General features: G+C 38.5%; 1 protein-coding gene across 2 annotated transcripts in view; it reads left to right on the top strand.

Moving 5' to 3' along the window:
* Window positions 1-14,015, top strand: part of LOC124370833 (cyclin-G-associated kinase-like) — a gene marked incomplete at its 5' end in the record, with an annotated part of 102,324 nt that overhangs the window by 74,677 nt on the left and 13,632 nt on the right. For both annotated transcript variants that reach the window (XM_046829134.1, XM_046829133.1), the window contains 3 exon segments: window positions 4,493-4,582; window positions 6,349-6,491; window positions 6,649-6,819. In XM_046829134.1, the coding sequence (XP_046685090.1) occupies window positions 4,493-4,582; window positions 6,349-6,491; window positions 6,649-6,819 (404 nt within the window).

Here is a 14,015-nt window from a genome sequence, read left to right as displayed (position 1 = left end):
CGAAAGCCTTGCTGTAGTCCAAAAATAAGGCTGTTACAAATTGTCCTTCATCTATGCTGTCGATTATAGACTCAACAAGGCTTATGATGGCAGAAATAGTTGATTTTCCTTTTTGGAATCCATGCTGACAGTCAGTAATTAATGCTTGATTTTTGAGATGGGTCATTAACCTGTTTAGTACTATTTTTTCTATAATTTTTTGAAAAAGTTGAAATTAATGATATAGGCCTGTAATTTTTTTGGGTCGGTTTTTGGTCCTTTTTTATGCTTTGGATATACCCTGGAGACTTTCAGTTTGGTTGGAAAACTGCCCTAATGAGAAAGATTTATTTATTATGGATGTGAGAGGGTTAGTTAATTTCTTCTGCACAGTGTTTTACGGTTTTTGATGAGAATTCGTCTATGCCACTGGATGGTTTGTTTTTTAAGCTATGTATGACTTGATTTACTTCTTTGCATGTTGTGGGAGTCAGATAAAATGATTGTGTTAAAGGAGTGTTTGAAGGGTTTTGATCCTCTTCCAGTCTGCAGCCTCCCAATTGTTGATTGTTTCTGTTGAACTGTTACTTCTGCTATCTGAGTAAAGTAAGTGTTGAATTGGTCAGCTACCTGAATAGGATTGTCAACAACTGTATTGTTGATGTTGAGCTTAGGGCAGTTTTGACTAGGTTTTTTGGCATTTCTTTCTGTGTTTATAAGATCCCATACAGCTTTTGACTTATTGTTAGAGGTAATTATTTTCTGTGCATTAGCATTTTGCTGCAATGTCCTTAGTGTGATGTCATACGTCTTTTTTATGTTTACCATTGTTGCTTTGTCTTGTGCCTTTCCCTAGTTAATTCATAGGTTTTCAGGGGCCCGTAAGTAGGCAGCTTTGATCTCAGCTGATTCTCGGTCATAGTAGTCAATAGGCTTGCTTTTTATTTTATTTTTTGTTCTTCCTTTGTGGGCAAGATATGTCCAAGGCAGTTCGCAGTGCTCCTTCAAAAGTGTTAAAGGCTGATTCTGCATCTTCGGCATTGTGGACAGCATCCCAGTTTTTTATGGAGAGCAGGGGATTTCAGCTGGTCAAGGTTTTTCCTACCCATTTGTCGCCTTAGAGTTTGTGAAGTGGTATTATTTTTGCTGAAGACCAGACTGCACATTTGAGCTGTATGATCTGATAGCCCAGTTTGTAAGACTGTTGTACTAAGGTCATGGTCTGGAATATTAGTACATATGCAGTCAATTGATGTGCTTGTGTCAGTGTAATGCGAGTTGCTGGGAGAGGAATTCTTCTCATATTTTGTGTTGCCAACTCATTTTCAAGCATCAGGCTGTCATGGTTATTAGGTTTTAAAACTGTCAATGTTTATGTCTCCCACCAGAATTAATGACTTATTATGAGCTTGATAATGGTCCAGGATGTTCGATAGGATGTCCAAGCTAGTTTGAATATTTACACCTGGGGGACGGTAAACACCAAGGAGATAAAGATGCTTCCCATTGTTTGTGATATGAACCATTGCAGCCTCAAATAGTTTTCTTCACAATGGTTAGTAATGTCAATTGCTTCTGTGTCATTTGTTAGGTTGTCCTTACAATAAATAGCTACTCCCCCTAGTTTATGTTCTCTTCTACAGTACTCAGACACAAGTGTGAAGCCTTCAAGTTTTGTGTTTTCAATATCACTTTGTTTGAGGCCATGCTCTGTTAAAAACTACAAGGCTGGGGCATATTCACTTAACAGGTGATTTAGCCGGTTTATTTTTGTAGACAGGCCTCTTATGTTTTGATGACATATTGTTAGGCTATAATTTTCTTCTGCTGAGTGTTGCCTAAAAAACAGTTTCTATCTTCTGAGAATGAGTTAATGGGATCTCCCGTTCCAGTGACATCATGAGCAGGAGTGGAGTGCAGACTGGTTGAGATATTCAAATAGTGGCTGGTTGATTCTAGTGTAGTAGTCAATGTGCTTAGTAAAAAAGTCTTCCAGGTTTTCATTGTCAGGTCGTATTCTTGCAGTCATCGGGGGTAGTCTTTCTTTCACAGTGCTTGAAGGATAAGTTGATGGGTGGGGTTCCTTTTTGTTGGTTGGAGTAGATATTATAAGTGACTTGGGGGTTTGGTCTTCAGAGGGAGTTTTTGCATTAGGAACAGAGGTTTTTCATTTTTTTTACTTGAAGGGAAACACTGAATTTGTTCTCTTCTTTCTTAAAAAACTGGTTTCTTTATATTGTTGAACTGAGTTTTATTTTTATGTATTGGCATTTTTCAATTCAGGGACACACTCTTCTGTGATTTTTGTTACTGTTAGGTTCTTTACGGTTGCTTCAAGATTTTTCAACTTTTCTTCCAAAATGATGTGATGATTTTTTTAAATAACCCATTTCCAGAAGAAGAGAGGGGGAAGTGGTATTTGTTTGAGAATCAGGGGTCAAAGTTTGAGTTTCTGCATTACAAAACAACCTATTACTTTTTTCAGGTATCTGCCGCTTCAGCGTAATGAGTTTACTCTCCAAGTCTTGAATTTTTTGTTCATGGTCGTCAATCATCATGTTCAGTTTTCTGTCATGATCTTCGAAGATAGCTTGAGCTTCAATTGAGTATTGTTTTTCTTTGGTCAATTGTGCTTCCAGCTCAGATACCTTTTCTTGAAGCCTCTCCATATTTGAAACATGCTTGTTTTCACAGTTTTCAAGTTCCTCTATTTTGGCTTGCAGACTACTCAATTTGTCAAGAAGTCTGAGGTTTTCTTTTTTTAGAATACCGTTTTCTTGGAGCAGAGCAGATCCTATTTTTAGCAGCTACAATCAAATTTTCTTCATTACTTTGTGCACTGCAATCTGTGAGGCTTTTTTCAAGTTCTTGGAGTGACTCGCTCAGGGGATTAGTTTTGAAGGTGAAGTCTTGCCTACCAAAGTGGGTTCATGTGAAGAGTGATGTTCATTATTTTGAGTTGATACAATATGAACAGCTGCTACATTTCCAGTCAGGTAGGTTCTTTTTTGTCAGACTTTTGAAATCTTTATTGGATAAAATTGACACATTCTGCATGGAAACCACTGCTTGCAGTTTCCAGTGCATAAAATCCCTTTATGTTTTACTCCCCAATTGTACAGGTTCCACACGGATATTTTGCCATTTTATTCTGCCAAGAGTTGAAAGAAGACTTTATAAAAATTCCTGGTTTGATAAAAATGATTCAGTTTTTTTTTTTTTTTGTCAATGTATAAATAAGGTCCTGGTGAATAGAATTTTACAGTTTTTTAAAGCTGGGTTTGGCTGATTCCTATTGTCAATGTTTAGAAGGGAAAAATTAAGATCAGTTTTTTTAAAGTTTGGCTGGTTCTTTATGTCAATAATTGAGGTCCAAAATATAAAAAAACAAATCAAATCAGTTTTGTAAAGTTTGGCTGTTTCTTTATGTCATAAAACTTGATGTCCAGGTGTATAAAATTGCACAGTATAAGTTTACATTGATTTAAGGTAGTCAATGACCATGTCATAAATTGTAACATACTGTAGTCCAGTATATTACTAGGTCTGGCAATAAAATAGCAAGCAGAAGTCTGAGGTTAGTAATCGGCAGACGCTGTGTCAGCGCTAGAGGTTAGTGCTCCCGGCTGCCTGACACACTTGCTCTAGCTGTCTGTCTGCCACCTGTTGTTCAACTGGTGTAGTGTTGGAAGTGACGTATTTAGCAGCAATGGATGAGTTGGCTGTGACGTCACATCAGATTTGGTGATTTTCAGTAGTGTTTTGTCAATGTTAGTATATTAGAAAAAGATAAAATTCTTTCCTTATGCTCCTAGAATGTTTTATTAAAAGTGGTTATTTGATATATTATTGTCATTCTATGTATTGTCAAAAATAAAATTTGTTGACTTCAATATATAGGTCAGTTACTGGTAAGTGAGTGAATAAGTAAAATATTTCACTTTCTTTGAGTTTTAAGTGTCAAATTTTTTTGTGAACAGACTCACGGTACTCCAGGTAAGGTGCTGGTCGGAGGTTATTTGTTGTGTGAACCTAAAACCATTACTAATTTACTGTTTTCTTGAGAGCACTTTCACGGGGAAATGTTGGCAGTCAGCCATGTTGGTTGTTGATTTCATCAAAAGTGTAATAAGCAAGGTACAGACTTTGATTTTGAAAATTACTTGTGAAGCCGTGTTAAACAAATACTTTAAAAAAATTAAAAACACGTCAATATGATTGTGGAGTATATGGGGAACTATTTTAGCAAATGATAAAAAAAAAAAGAAACAAAGTTATTACTTTATACATAACTGACTGGGGTTTGTTTACTAATAAACTGTTAAACTTTTAGATCACCACAAAAATTTCAAAACTGCATTAATGGTGAGTAAGGTGTGTCATTGCCTTCTCATAATTCTACCTCATTGATCATCTAATCATTTCGTAGTTAGAAACATGCATTTTTGTTAATTGGCAATTTGTTTGATTTAATGAAGTAAAACTGTGTATATACAAATTTGTGATGTTTCAGGGAGCCCTGTGCATCACTCCAAGTCCCCCTGCGAGCCGAATTACAGTCGATCACACTTTGATAACGCCTTCAAACCATCAGACCAGCCAGGTGAGAAAAGTTGTTGGGATTTACACATCGCAACTTACAAGATCAAAATGTGATTCATTACACTGGACATGTAGGAGTGCTTACTATGTTCAACAGGATTCAAACATCTCTCAAAATATGGCTCATTACACTGGACATGTAGGAATGCTTACAATATTCAACAGGGTTCAACCATCTCTCATAATATGGTTCATTACATTGGACATGGAGGATTGCTTACAATATTCAACTGGGTTCAACCATCTCTCATAATATGGTTCATTACACTGGACATGGAGGATTGCTTACAATATTCAACAGGGTTCAACCATCTCTCATAATATGGTTCATTACACTGGACATGGAGGATTGCTTACAATATTCAACAGGGTTCAATCATCTCTCATAATATGGTTCATTACACTGGACATGGAGGATTGCTTACAATATTCAACAGGGTTCAATCATCTCTCAAAATATGGTTCATTACACTAGACATGGAGGATTGCTTACAATATTCAACCGGGTTCAACCATCTCTCATAATATGGTTCATTACACTGGACATGGAGGATTGCTTACAATATTCAACCGGGTTCAACCATCTCTCATAATATGGTTCATTACACTGGACATGGAGGATTGCTTACAATATTCAACCGGGTTCAATCATCTCTCAAAATATGGTTCATTACACTAGACATGTAGGAATGCTTACAATATTCAACAGCATTAGACCATCTCTGGATGTGGTATGGGCCATTGCAGCATTGCCATTGTGATCGGAAGAAATGGCATTTTGGATGTCATCTCAGATCAAATCCTGATTTATTATTTTTTTAGAAAATCTTTCAGGATATGTGTATCCCCCTTGGAGAACGGAGATTTACACAAACATGGAGTTAATGTATGACTATAAAAGTTAGTACCGGTGTGTTAACTCTCAAAAGAGATCACTCCACAATAACAGGATTTTGGACATTTGCTATCGTTATTGGTTATAAAAGGTATAACAAAACGTTTCGAGGATTGAAATCTATCCTCTTCATCAAGTGGTGGAGGTATTAGTACATACAAAAATAAAGAACAGAAACAAGTAAAGAAGGGAAAGAAAAGGGTTCAAACATTCCCAAAAGTTGCTTGGAGTCCAGTCCAGGCGTTGTCACTACACAGGATGCAAGTCCCAAGCACAAATCACAAGTACGAGGATCACAATCGCACATCACACTAGCACAGGCTACAGTGGGATACTAACAAGAATTTGCTTAATAGATAAAGATTGTATGTATTTATGTTACCATTTTTTTTATACTTATCCAAATTATTCATAGTTAATATTGTTTATTATTTATCATTTTTATGGGTTTATTTTGGACTTTATAAACACCCACTTATGTATTTAAAAATATATATTGTATTTATATTCTTGACACCATTCATGTACACCATGTGTAAACTTTAAATAAAGATGATTCTGATTCTTATACCTTTTATAAACTATAACGATGCCAAATGTCCGAAATACTGTTATTCTTTCAACCTTCCATCGTCAATAACAAACTTTAAACAAAAAACTCTACAATAGTTGTTAACTAGAAAAGGGTTGCGGTTTTCCTCTGCCTCTCAATTAGGCTCCACAGTTAGGCATAATTATTCACTCACTTCTCATTTTCTTACTCACTTCTGAAATGTGCTATAGGGCCTGCGGCTTAGTGCCAGGCAAGTCGCACCTCACTGATGGAGAATGACTCACTGAAATCTGTAATATAAACTCTCTTACCTTTCCAGGGAAGAAGGCAGGTGATGTGTTTGGAGACCTACTGGGTAGCCAGGGTTACGAGTTTTCCTCAAAGAAGGACAGCGGCCCTCGAACGATAAACCAGATGAGGAAAACAGAGCTTGCCAAAGAAATGGATCCTGATAAGCTTAAGGTATTCCTTTGTCGATAAATAAATGAGATATGTTTTTAAGGACTGTAAAAGGTTGTATAATGTTCAATTCATTTATTGACAGAAATTTGTTTATAAGTTATTTAGCATCAAAGCAAATTTCTTAAACACGTTGTGTATGATGATGTCTCCATTACAGGTAATGGAGTGGACTGAAGGAAAGACGCGTAACATACGCGCGCTGCTGTGCTCTATGGACCGTGTGCTCTGGGAGGACTGCAAATACACGGTGGAGATGCATCAGTTGGTGTCTGCCACTGATGTGAAGAAGGCTTACCGAAGGGCCTGCATCGCTGTTCATCCTGACAAAGTAAGATAATCCTCTTATACATTTATATTTTCCTGCATTTCTGTTCATCCTGACAAAGTAATATTATCCTATTGTATATTTATATTTTCTTCCATTGCTGTTCATCCTGACAAAGTAAGATAATCCTCTTGTACATTTATATTTTCCTGCATTGCTGTTCATCCTGACAAAATAATATTATCCTATTGTACATTTATATTTTTCCTGCATTGCTGTTCATCCTGACAAAGTAAGATTACCATCTTGTATATTTATATTTTTATCATCATCCTCAGCAGTTTCTTCCTTCATTAATCACATATCTTATATCTTTTCCTGCATTGCTACTCAACCTGACAAAGTAAGATTACTCTTGTGCATTTATATTTTCACCGTCATCCTCAACTGTCTTCTGCTTCATTAATCACCTATCTCCTGCATTGCTAATCAACCAAAGTAAGATTTATATTTTCTATATTCTTATATTGATTATTCACTAGTATATTTATATTTTCATAACCATCCACAGCTGTTTCCTGCTTCATTAATCACTTATGTTTTCCTGCATTGCTATTCAACCTGTCAAAGTAAGATTATCTTCCAGTCTATATGTGTGATATCCGGTCAGAAGGACCCAAAGATATGTTAGATCCGGCTTGGCGGACCGCAATTATTCGAAGGACCAATAAAATGTCTAATATTTAAAAACTCATACTTCGATAGCTGAGCAGGTGGAGCCCATACATTGATTTTCTAAAGAATAATTACTAGTCGAATGGGAAAATAAAAATACGAATGAGATCACAAAAACATAATATTAGAAAAAAGGGCACACAATTAGAGCAAAATACAAGTGTTAAAATGATTTTCTTCTTCTGTTAAATTGTCCAAAAATGTCCGAATTAGTTGAGGATTTTAAAATCTTGGTTGAAAAGAAGATTGTCTTTAGTTGCGAAGGACCATAATAAGAATGATGAAACACTGTTACCTTGCACCGTCCATTGTTTGATACCTCGACACACATGAAGTTGGGTTGATTGTAGTTCGACCTGGGTTGATTCCAAGGAACGTTGCGCTGGTGGAGTCCTTGCTGAGGGATGAAGATTCCACCTTCACTTGACACTGTTTTCGGTTCACTCACGAACGTTGCGACAAAGTTACTTTTGGCTCGTTAACCAAATAATGTCCGGCTCGAAGGGACTGTTAACTGCCATAGAACGTCTTGCGGTTCACAAGAGACAAGACAAAGGGACACGGCCCGAACTTGGTTAGAGCTGGTGTTGACGTACAACCTAGCGAGACGGAGTCTTAAGAAGAACTGGAGAGATGCCTTGGGGAGCTTTTCTTGTCCGCGTCCTGGACGCCTGATTGGTCGGCAGAAGTCACCTCATACCACGTGACGATCGGACCACTATAGATTTGGAATGCAGGTGGGTGTGTGTGTGTGTGTGTGTGTGTGTGTACAAAGATAAGTGGAAATAGATGGCTTATAATAAAAATGGTATCGGACAATGGTGGGCAAAGAGCAGTTCTAAATAACATACAATTCTAATTATTAGTAAAAACTATATTAATGCGTAAAATTTGATTAATTGATATGACTAAATATGAAAACCTAACATTCCCCGCCTCCTTGAAACATTATAAGGTTTCAAGAGAAAAAGAAAAAAAATAAAATCTTGGCTATGGAATAAGATACATATGGTAATAACACACTTAGTCTAAAGTTGATAAAACCAAATATATAAAACATAGTTAACACAAAGTTACAAACAAAACTCTTGAAAACAAAACTGTTTATTTACATTTGTCATTCCATAGGAAGTGGAAAGACCTTGACAACTGGTCTAGTGAGAACACCATTAATTGTTTTTAAGGTGATCACTCTTACTATTCCATCTGCACCAATGAAGTTAGTTCCGCAATCTGAATAGATTGTTGAGCACAGACCGCGTCGTGATACAAAACGGGTTAATGCTGCTAAAAAACCTTCGGTGGTTAAATCTGTCACTAACTCAATGTGCACAGCCTTGGTTACCATGCATATAAAAATACACAAATAGACTTTTATTTGTCTAAGAGCTTTAAGATGATGCACTCGCGCACAAAAGGGTCCGGCGTAGTCTACTCCTGTAGACTGAAATGGCCTTGAGGGTGTAACCCGAGAGGCAGGTAGGTCACCCATCAGTGGTGTTCTATTTCTAGGCTTGTGACGAAAGCACGTAGTACATTTGAAAATACGTGAATGTATGGCACTGCGAGCAGAGATGATCCATATCTCTTGTGAGAGAAGAGCCTGAGTCAGCTGTGGTCCGGAATGCAGGTGTATCCGGTGGTAGTAATCGATAATCAAGTTTACTACTGGGTGTTGTTTTGGTAGTAGCACGGGGTGTCGTGACTCATAGTTTAGATGGCTATTTTTTAGCCGGCCGCCTACGCGAATAACATCCGCCTCATCGATGAAAGGCTGCAATTTCCGGATTGCGTTGTTACACTGCTCATTCTTTTTTAACAACAAATATTCTGAAGAAAAAGCTGTTTGCTGTACAAGCTTAAAGATTTTTTGTTTAGCTGTTTTCAATTCAATAACAGACAATAGTTTTGATTTGTCAGTTGAAGATCCATTTTTACAATTGTTGATGAATCTTAAAATATAGGCCATAATTCTGATCAATTTATTCCAAGAGGAAAATTTGGTGAATATTTCCCAATGTTCAACAATAGAGCTTTGTAATACGCTCAGAGGAGTCTCTTTAGTTTCTCTCTCGATTTCCCTTTTATCTTCAAAGAAGGTGAAATGAGGCCAAGTTTGTCGGTCCAGTTTTAGCCACTGGGGACCCTCGAACCATAATGTATGGTTTTTCAATTGTGATGCTAATAGGCCACGTGATCCGACGTCACTCGGATTGTCGCTTGATGTGACATAATTCCAAAACCGTGACGGAAATGTGTTCTGAATTTCTGCCACTCTATTTGCTACATATGTTTTCAACTGATACGGTGGTGTTTTTATCCAGTGTAGAGCTACGGTTGAGTCACTCCATAACATGACATGATTGAAAGTAATATTGCTGAATTGTTGGATGCAATAAGTAGCTAATTTTGACAGCAGATGTGCTGCGCAGAGTTCAAGGCGTGGTATTGTGATCTTCTTTAATGGAGATACTCTAGTTTTCGACATGACTTGTCTTATCACTGGGGCCTCATTCATTTGGTTACACTTGATAAAAATGACGGCTGCGACGCCTTTTTCAGACGCGTCACAAAACCCATGAAGTTCTACGCTGCTGGCGGCATGGAGGGGAAATACGCGATCGATTTTGATGTCACCCAGATGATCCCGTGTGTCGTTCACAAACAATAGCCATTTTTCAGCTAGTTCAGGTGGCAATTGTTCGTCCCATTGGAGTCCTCGTGTCCAAAGGAGCTGCATAAAACTTTTCGCTACCATTATCAGTGGTGATAAGAAGCCGCACGGGTCATATAATCTGGCTATTAAACTTAACACATGTCTCTTAGTTAAGCTACCTCTCTGATGTTTGAAATTGTAGCGAAAGCAATCTTCAACTGGATCCCAATGGAGTCCTAAAATAGAGAACTGCGTAGATTGTGAGTCCTGCAGAAAGCGAGGCGTCTCACGATGAGTAGCTGGCAGTCTGTCCAGAAGTCGGGGTTCGTTCGAAGCCCATTTTCTCAACTCGAATCCTCCCTTCGCCAGTAGCTGGATGAGTTGGTCTTGCAGTTGGATAGCTGATTCTAGTGAAGCACTTCCTGTCACAATGTCATCTATGTAGGTGTGATGCTTCAATGCGTAGGCTGCGTCCGGGAAGGCGTGTCCTTCGTCCTCTGCTAGCCGCGAGAGTGTCTTGATTGCTAAATATGGAGAACTGTTCATCCCATATGTCACTGTTGTTAGCTTAAAAGTAGATATCTCCTGTTCCGGAGTATCTCGCCACAAGATTAACTGAAAGTTTTGATCTTCAGGATGCACTAAGATCTGTCGATACATTTGTTTTATATCACATGAAAACACTATAGCGTGAGAGCGGAAGTTTATTAAAATACTGGAAATGTCTGGTTGTAGTTTCCTTCCAGTTAGTAGCACGTCGTTCAAGGACAAACCTGAAGTGGTCTTGTTGCTTGAGTTAAAAACAGTCCTTAGCTTGGTAGTAGAGCTGTTTTCCTTTATTACTCCGTGGTGGGGTAAATAGTAGTGGGGTTCGTCGGCGTGAGATTTATCCAAAAGTGTCATATGACCTGTTGCTTTGTAGTCTTTCATAAAATTCCTGTACAGTTCAGCGAATTGTGGTTGGGTTTGAAACTTCCTTTCTAAGGATACAAAACGTCTTTCTGCGGCTGCTCGAGATGAGCCTAAACAGCTGGGTTCTGTTTTGAACGGTAATCTAACAACATACCGTCCGTCTCCATTTCGCGTATGAGTACTATCAAAAAGTTCATCACACTTTGTTTCTTCAATGCTTTTGTGATTGATGATAGGCGGTTCCTCTTGAACCCAACATTTTTGTAATGCTGTGTGAAGCGAGTTGTCGTGAGTAGACAAAAGTGCAATCGAATAGTTACTAACTGGCTCTGTCGGGGTGACACAAGGAGCTGTTCCCATAAGTATGAAGCCGAACTGAGTGCCGATCAGATGTGGCAGTCCCGGTCCTAAACTATGATTTTCTTGTGTGAAGACAGTGGGTATTATGGTTCCACCCAACAATACATCAATGCCGCAAGGGGTGTCAAAAGTCGGATCCGCTAAGGTGTAATGCTTAACTAGATGCGACAACTCTGGACTTATTTTCGCCCTTGGGAGGTTTACAGATATTTTATCCAAGATGTGGAACTCCTGATCAGGAGCTATGAGCTGACCTGACAAAGTGTTGACTTGAAGAGATAACATGCCACGTGTGTTAGAGGCATGCTGTGATAAACCAGCAATTTGAATGTTTGAATGATAACGTCTTGCTCCTAGCAATGAGGCTGCCTGACACGTTATCAGATTACAAGTACTTCCGGAATCCAGTAATCCACAGAAAACATGGGATTGTCCATTTTCAGCAGTTAGTTTCACTAAGATGGTACCTAAGAGTACCGTTGACTGTTGTGGCGGATGCACAGGTGGCAGCGTCTTAGTCATAGACAGCGTGACTGGAGTGGGACTCGTGACGTCAGCTGGAGGAGGTGTTCCCGCTACTCTCGGCTGTGGTATCGATCGATGATGAGTCGTGTTGTGACGTCGCTCCACAGCTGATTGATGACGTGTCGAGTATTGATTGCTTGCTTCACTTCGCTCAGTCGCGCCTGACTGGAGATGTAGCAATGTGTGATGTCGTTTGCGACACCGTTTACAAGTATGCGATGATTGACATTGAGGCAAATTATGATCTCTCAAGCACGAGAAGCATTTTCGTTCTCGTTTTACAAGTTGAAACCTTTCAGCTGGTGAAAGCTTTAGAAATGTGGGACAAACATGGATTTTGTGATCAGAGTTACCACAAGCAAAACAACTGTTACTATTTATATTGTGAGCTGTTACTAAAGCGGTGGGTTTGTGTTTGTCTTCAAACCGCGTGACCTTTTGAGATCGCTGATTGAAAGCTTTAACTGGAGCTTTCTTTGCTGACGAGTGGAGGTCTGCATCTTCACTCATGTTATATTCTGTGTTCAGAAACAAGATTATGTCTTTGACTGTAGGCAAAGTGTGTGTTTCCTCTTCGTTCGAGGACCTAAAAGATTCTAGACGTTTGCGTAAATCTCCATCTAATTTACGAAGTAACAATGCTGAAAGCAAAGGGTTGGCTTGTGTGGTTACGTCACACTCAATGGCCTTCAAAGCCTCACTGTGTTCATGGAAAGTGTTCACGAAAGTTCTGAGTCCTCGTACTGACTGACTGCTAACATCGGGTAAATCTATCAAATGATTCAAATGTAGAGTAACCAAGCGTCTTGTTGAGTGATAACGCTGACGTAAGATATTGTACACAATTAGATAATTTGCTGTACTAATGTTGAAATTCTTGATTAAAGCGAGGGGTTCGCCAGAAAGAATCGAGAGCAAATATTGGAATTTGACTACACTTGTTAAGGCGGTGTTGCGATGCACAGTGCTATCATACAAGTTGATAAAGGATACCCACTTGGCGGGGTCGCCAGAGAAGTGGTGAAGCTCTAGCCGCGGCAGATTGATATGTGACAGCGTCGCTAGGGGGGTTTGCCGCTCACTGTGTACCGACGGTGTTGACGGCGCTTCTCAGGAGACATAGCGGACTCTATCAAACCAGAAATCTGAACGAAAAGATCGTTAATTTCGTCTTGATCCGTAGAGAGTCTTTCCACGGACAATTCTTCGGTCGTTGCAACCTCCACGATCCTAGCTAAATTAGCTTCGAAGTCATTCCGTTTTTTGGAAACTTCGCTCAGATAGCTGTTTAACGTACGTTGAACAACATGAGTTAAAGGGATTTCGCTCTTAACTATTTTTTCAACTTCTTTTAGAATTTTGGTAAATCTATTCTTAACTAGCAGCGTCAACCTTTCATAGGTACTGACTTTGATTGGAGCCATGATTGGTTAGTGAATATTTAACTTAAAACATGAAATTACTACAGCAAACTAAATAACCAACTAAATTATAATCAATGACAATTATGAGAAATTAATTAACCCTTGATAATGTAACAATATTTCAAATAAACAATACACAATAAAAATCATCAATCACCTATGATAATTGGTTACACAATATTTCCAGAGACGTTGTAGTTAAACACTAATACAAGATATTTCAATTTCCTCTCATAATAAATTCTTACTTAATTATTATGACAATCACAAATGAGATACAATAGTTGGCAAAACAATAAATGTTGCAAGTGTAATGCAATGTAGTGTATAGACAATGGATGTAAGGTATAAGATGTGTCAATGTTTGTTTACAAACAATGCATTTAAAATTGTAGTGTGGTATGTAAGAGTAGTGAGGGGATGAGTGTTCAAGATGGCCGCGCGTCGCTTGGGGACGCTACCTTTTGGCGCTACAAATACTAGTCTCTTACACAATGGAAACACAATGTCTTATTTTCCAACACCAAATAAAGTTTATTTCTCCATAGTCTGATGAAAATCCGGGTCGACAGGACCAAAAATTATGTGTGATATCCGTTCAGAAGGACCCAAAGATATGTTAGATCCGGCTTGGCGGACCGCAATTA

Source organism: Homalodisca vitripennis, unplaced genomic scaffold, assembly GCF_021130785.1.
Source record: "Homalodisca vitripennis isolate AUS2020 unplaced genomic scaffold, UT_GWSS_2.1 ScUCBcl_549;HRSCAF=2816, whole genome shotgun sequence".
NCBI classification, from domain to species: Eukaryota; Metazoa; Arthropoda; class Insecta; order Hemiptera; family Cicadellidae; genus Homalodisca; species Homalodisca vitripennis.
This window is presented reverse-complemented; position numbering and strand designations above follow the sequence as displayed.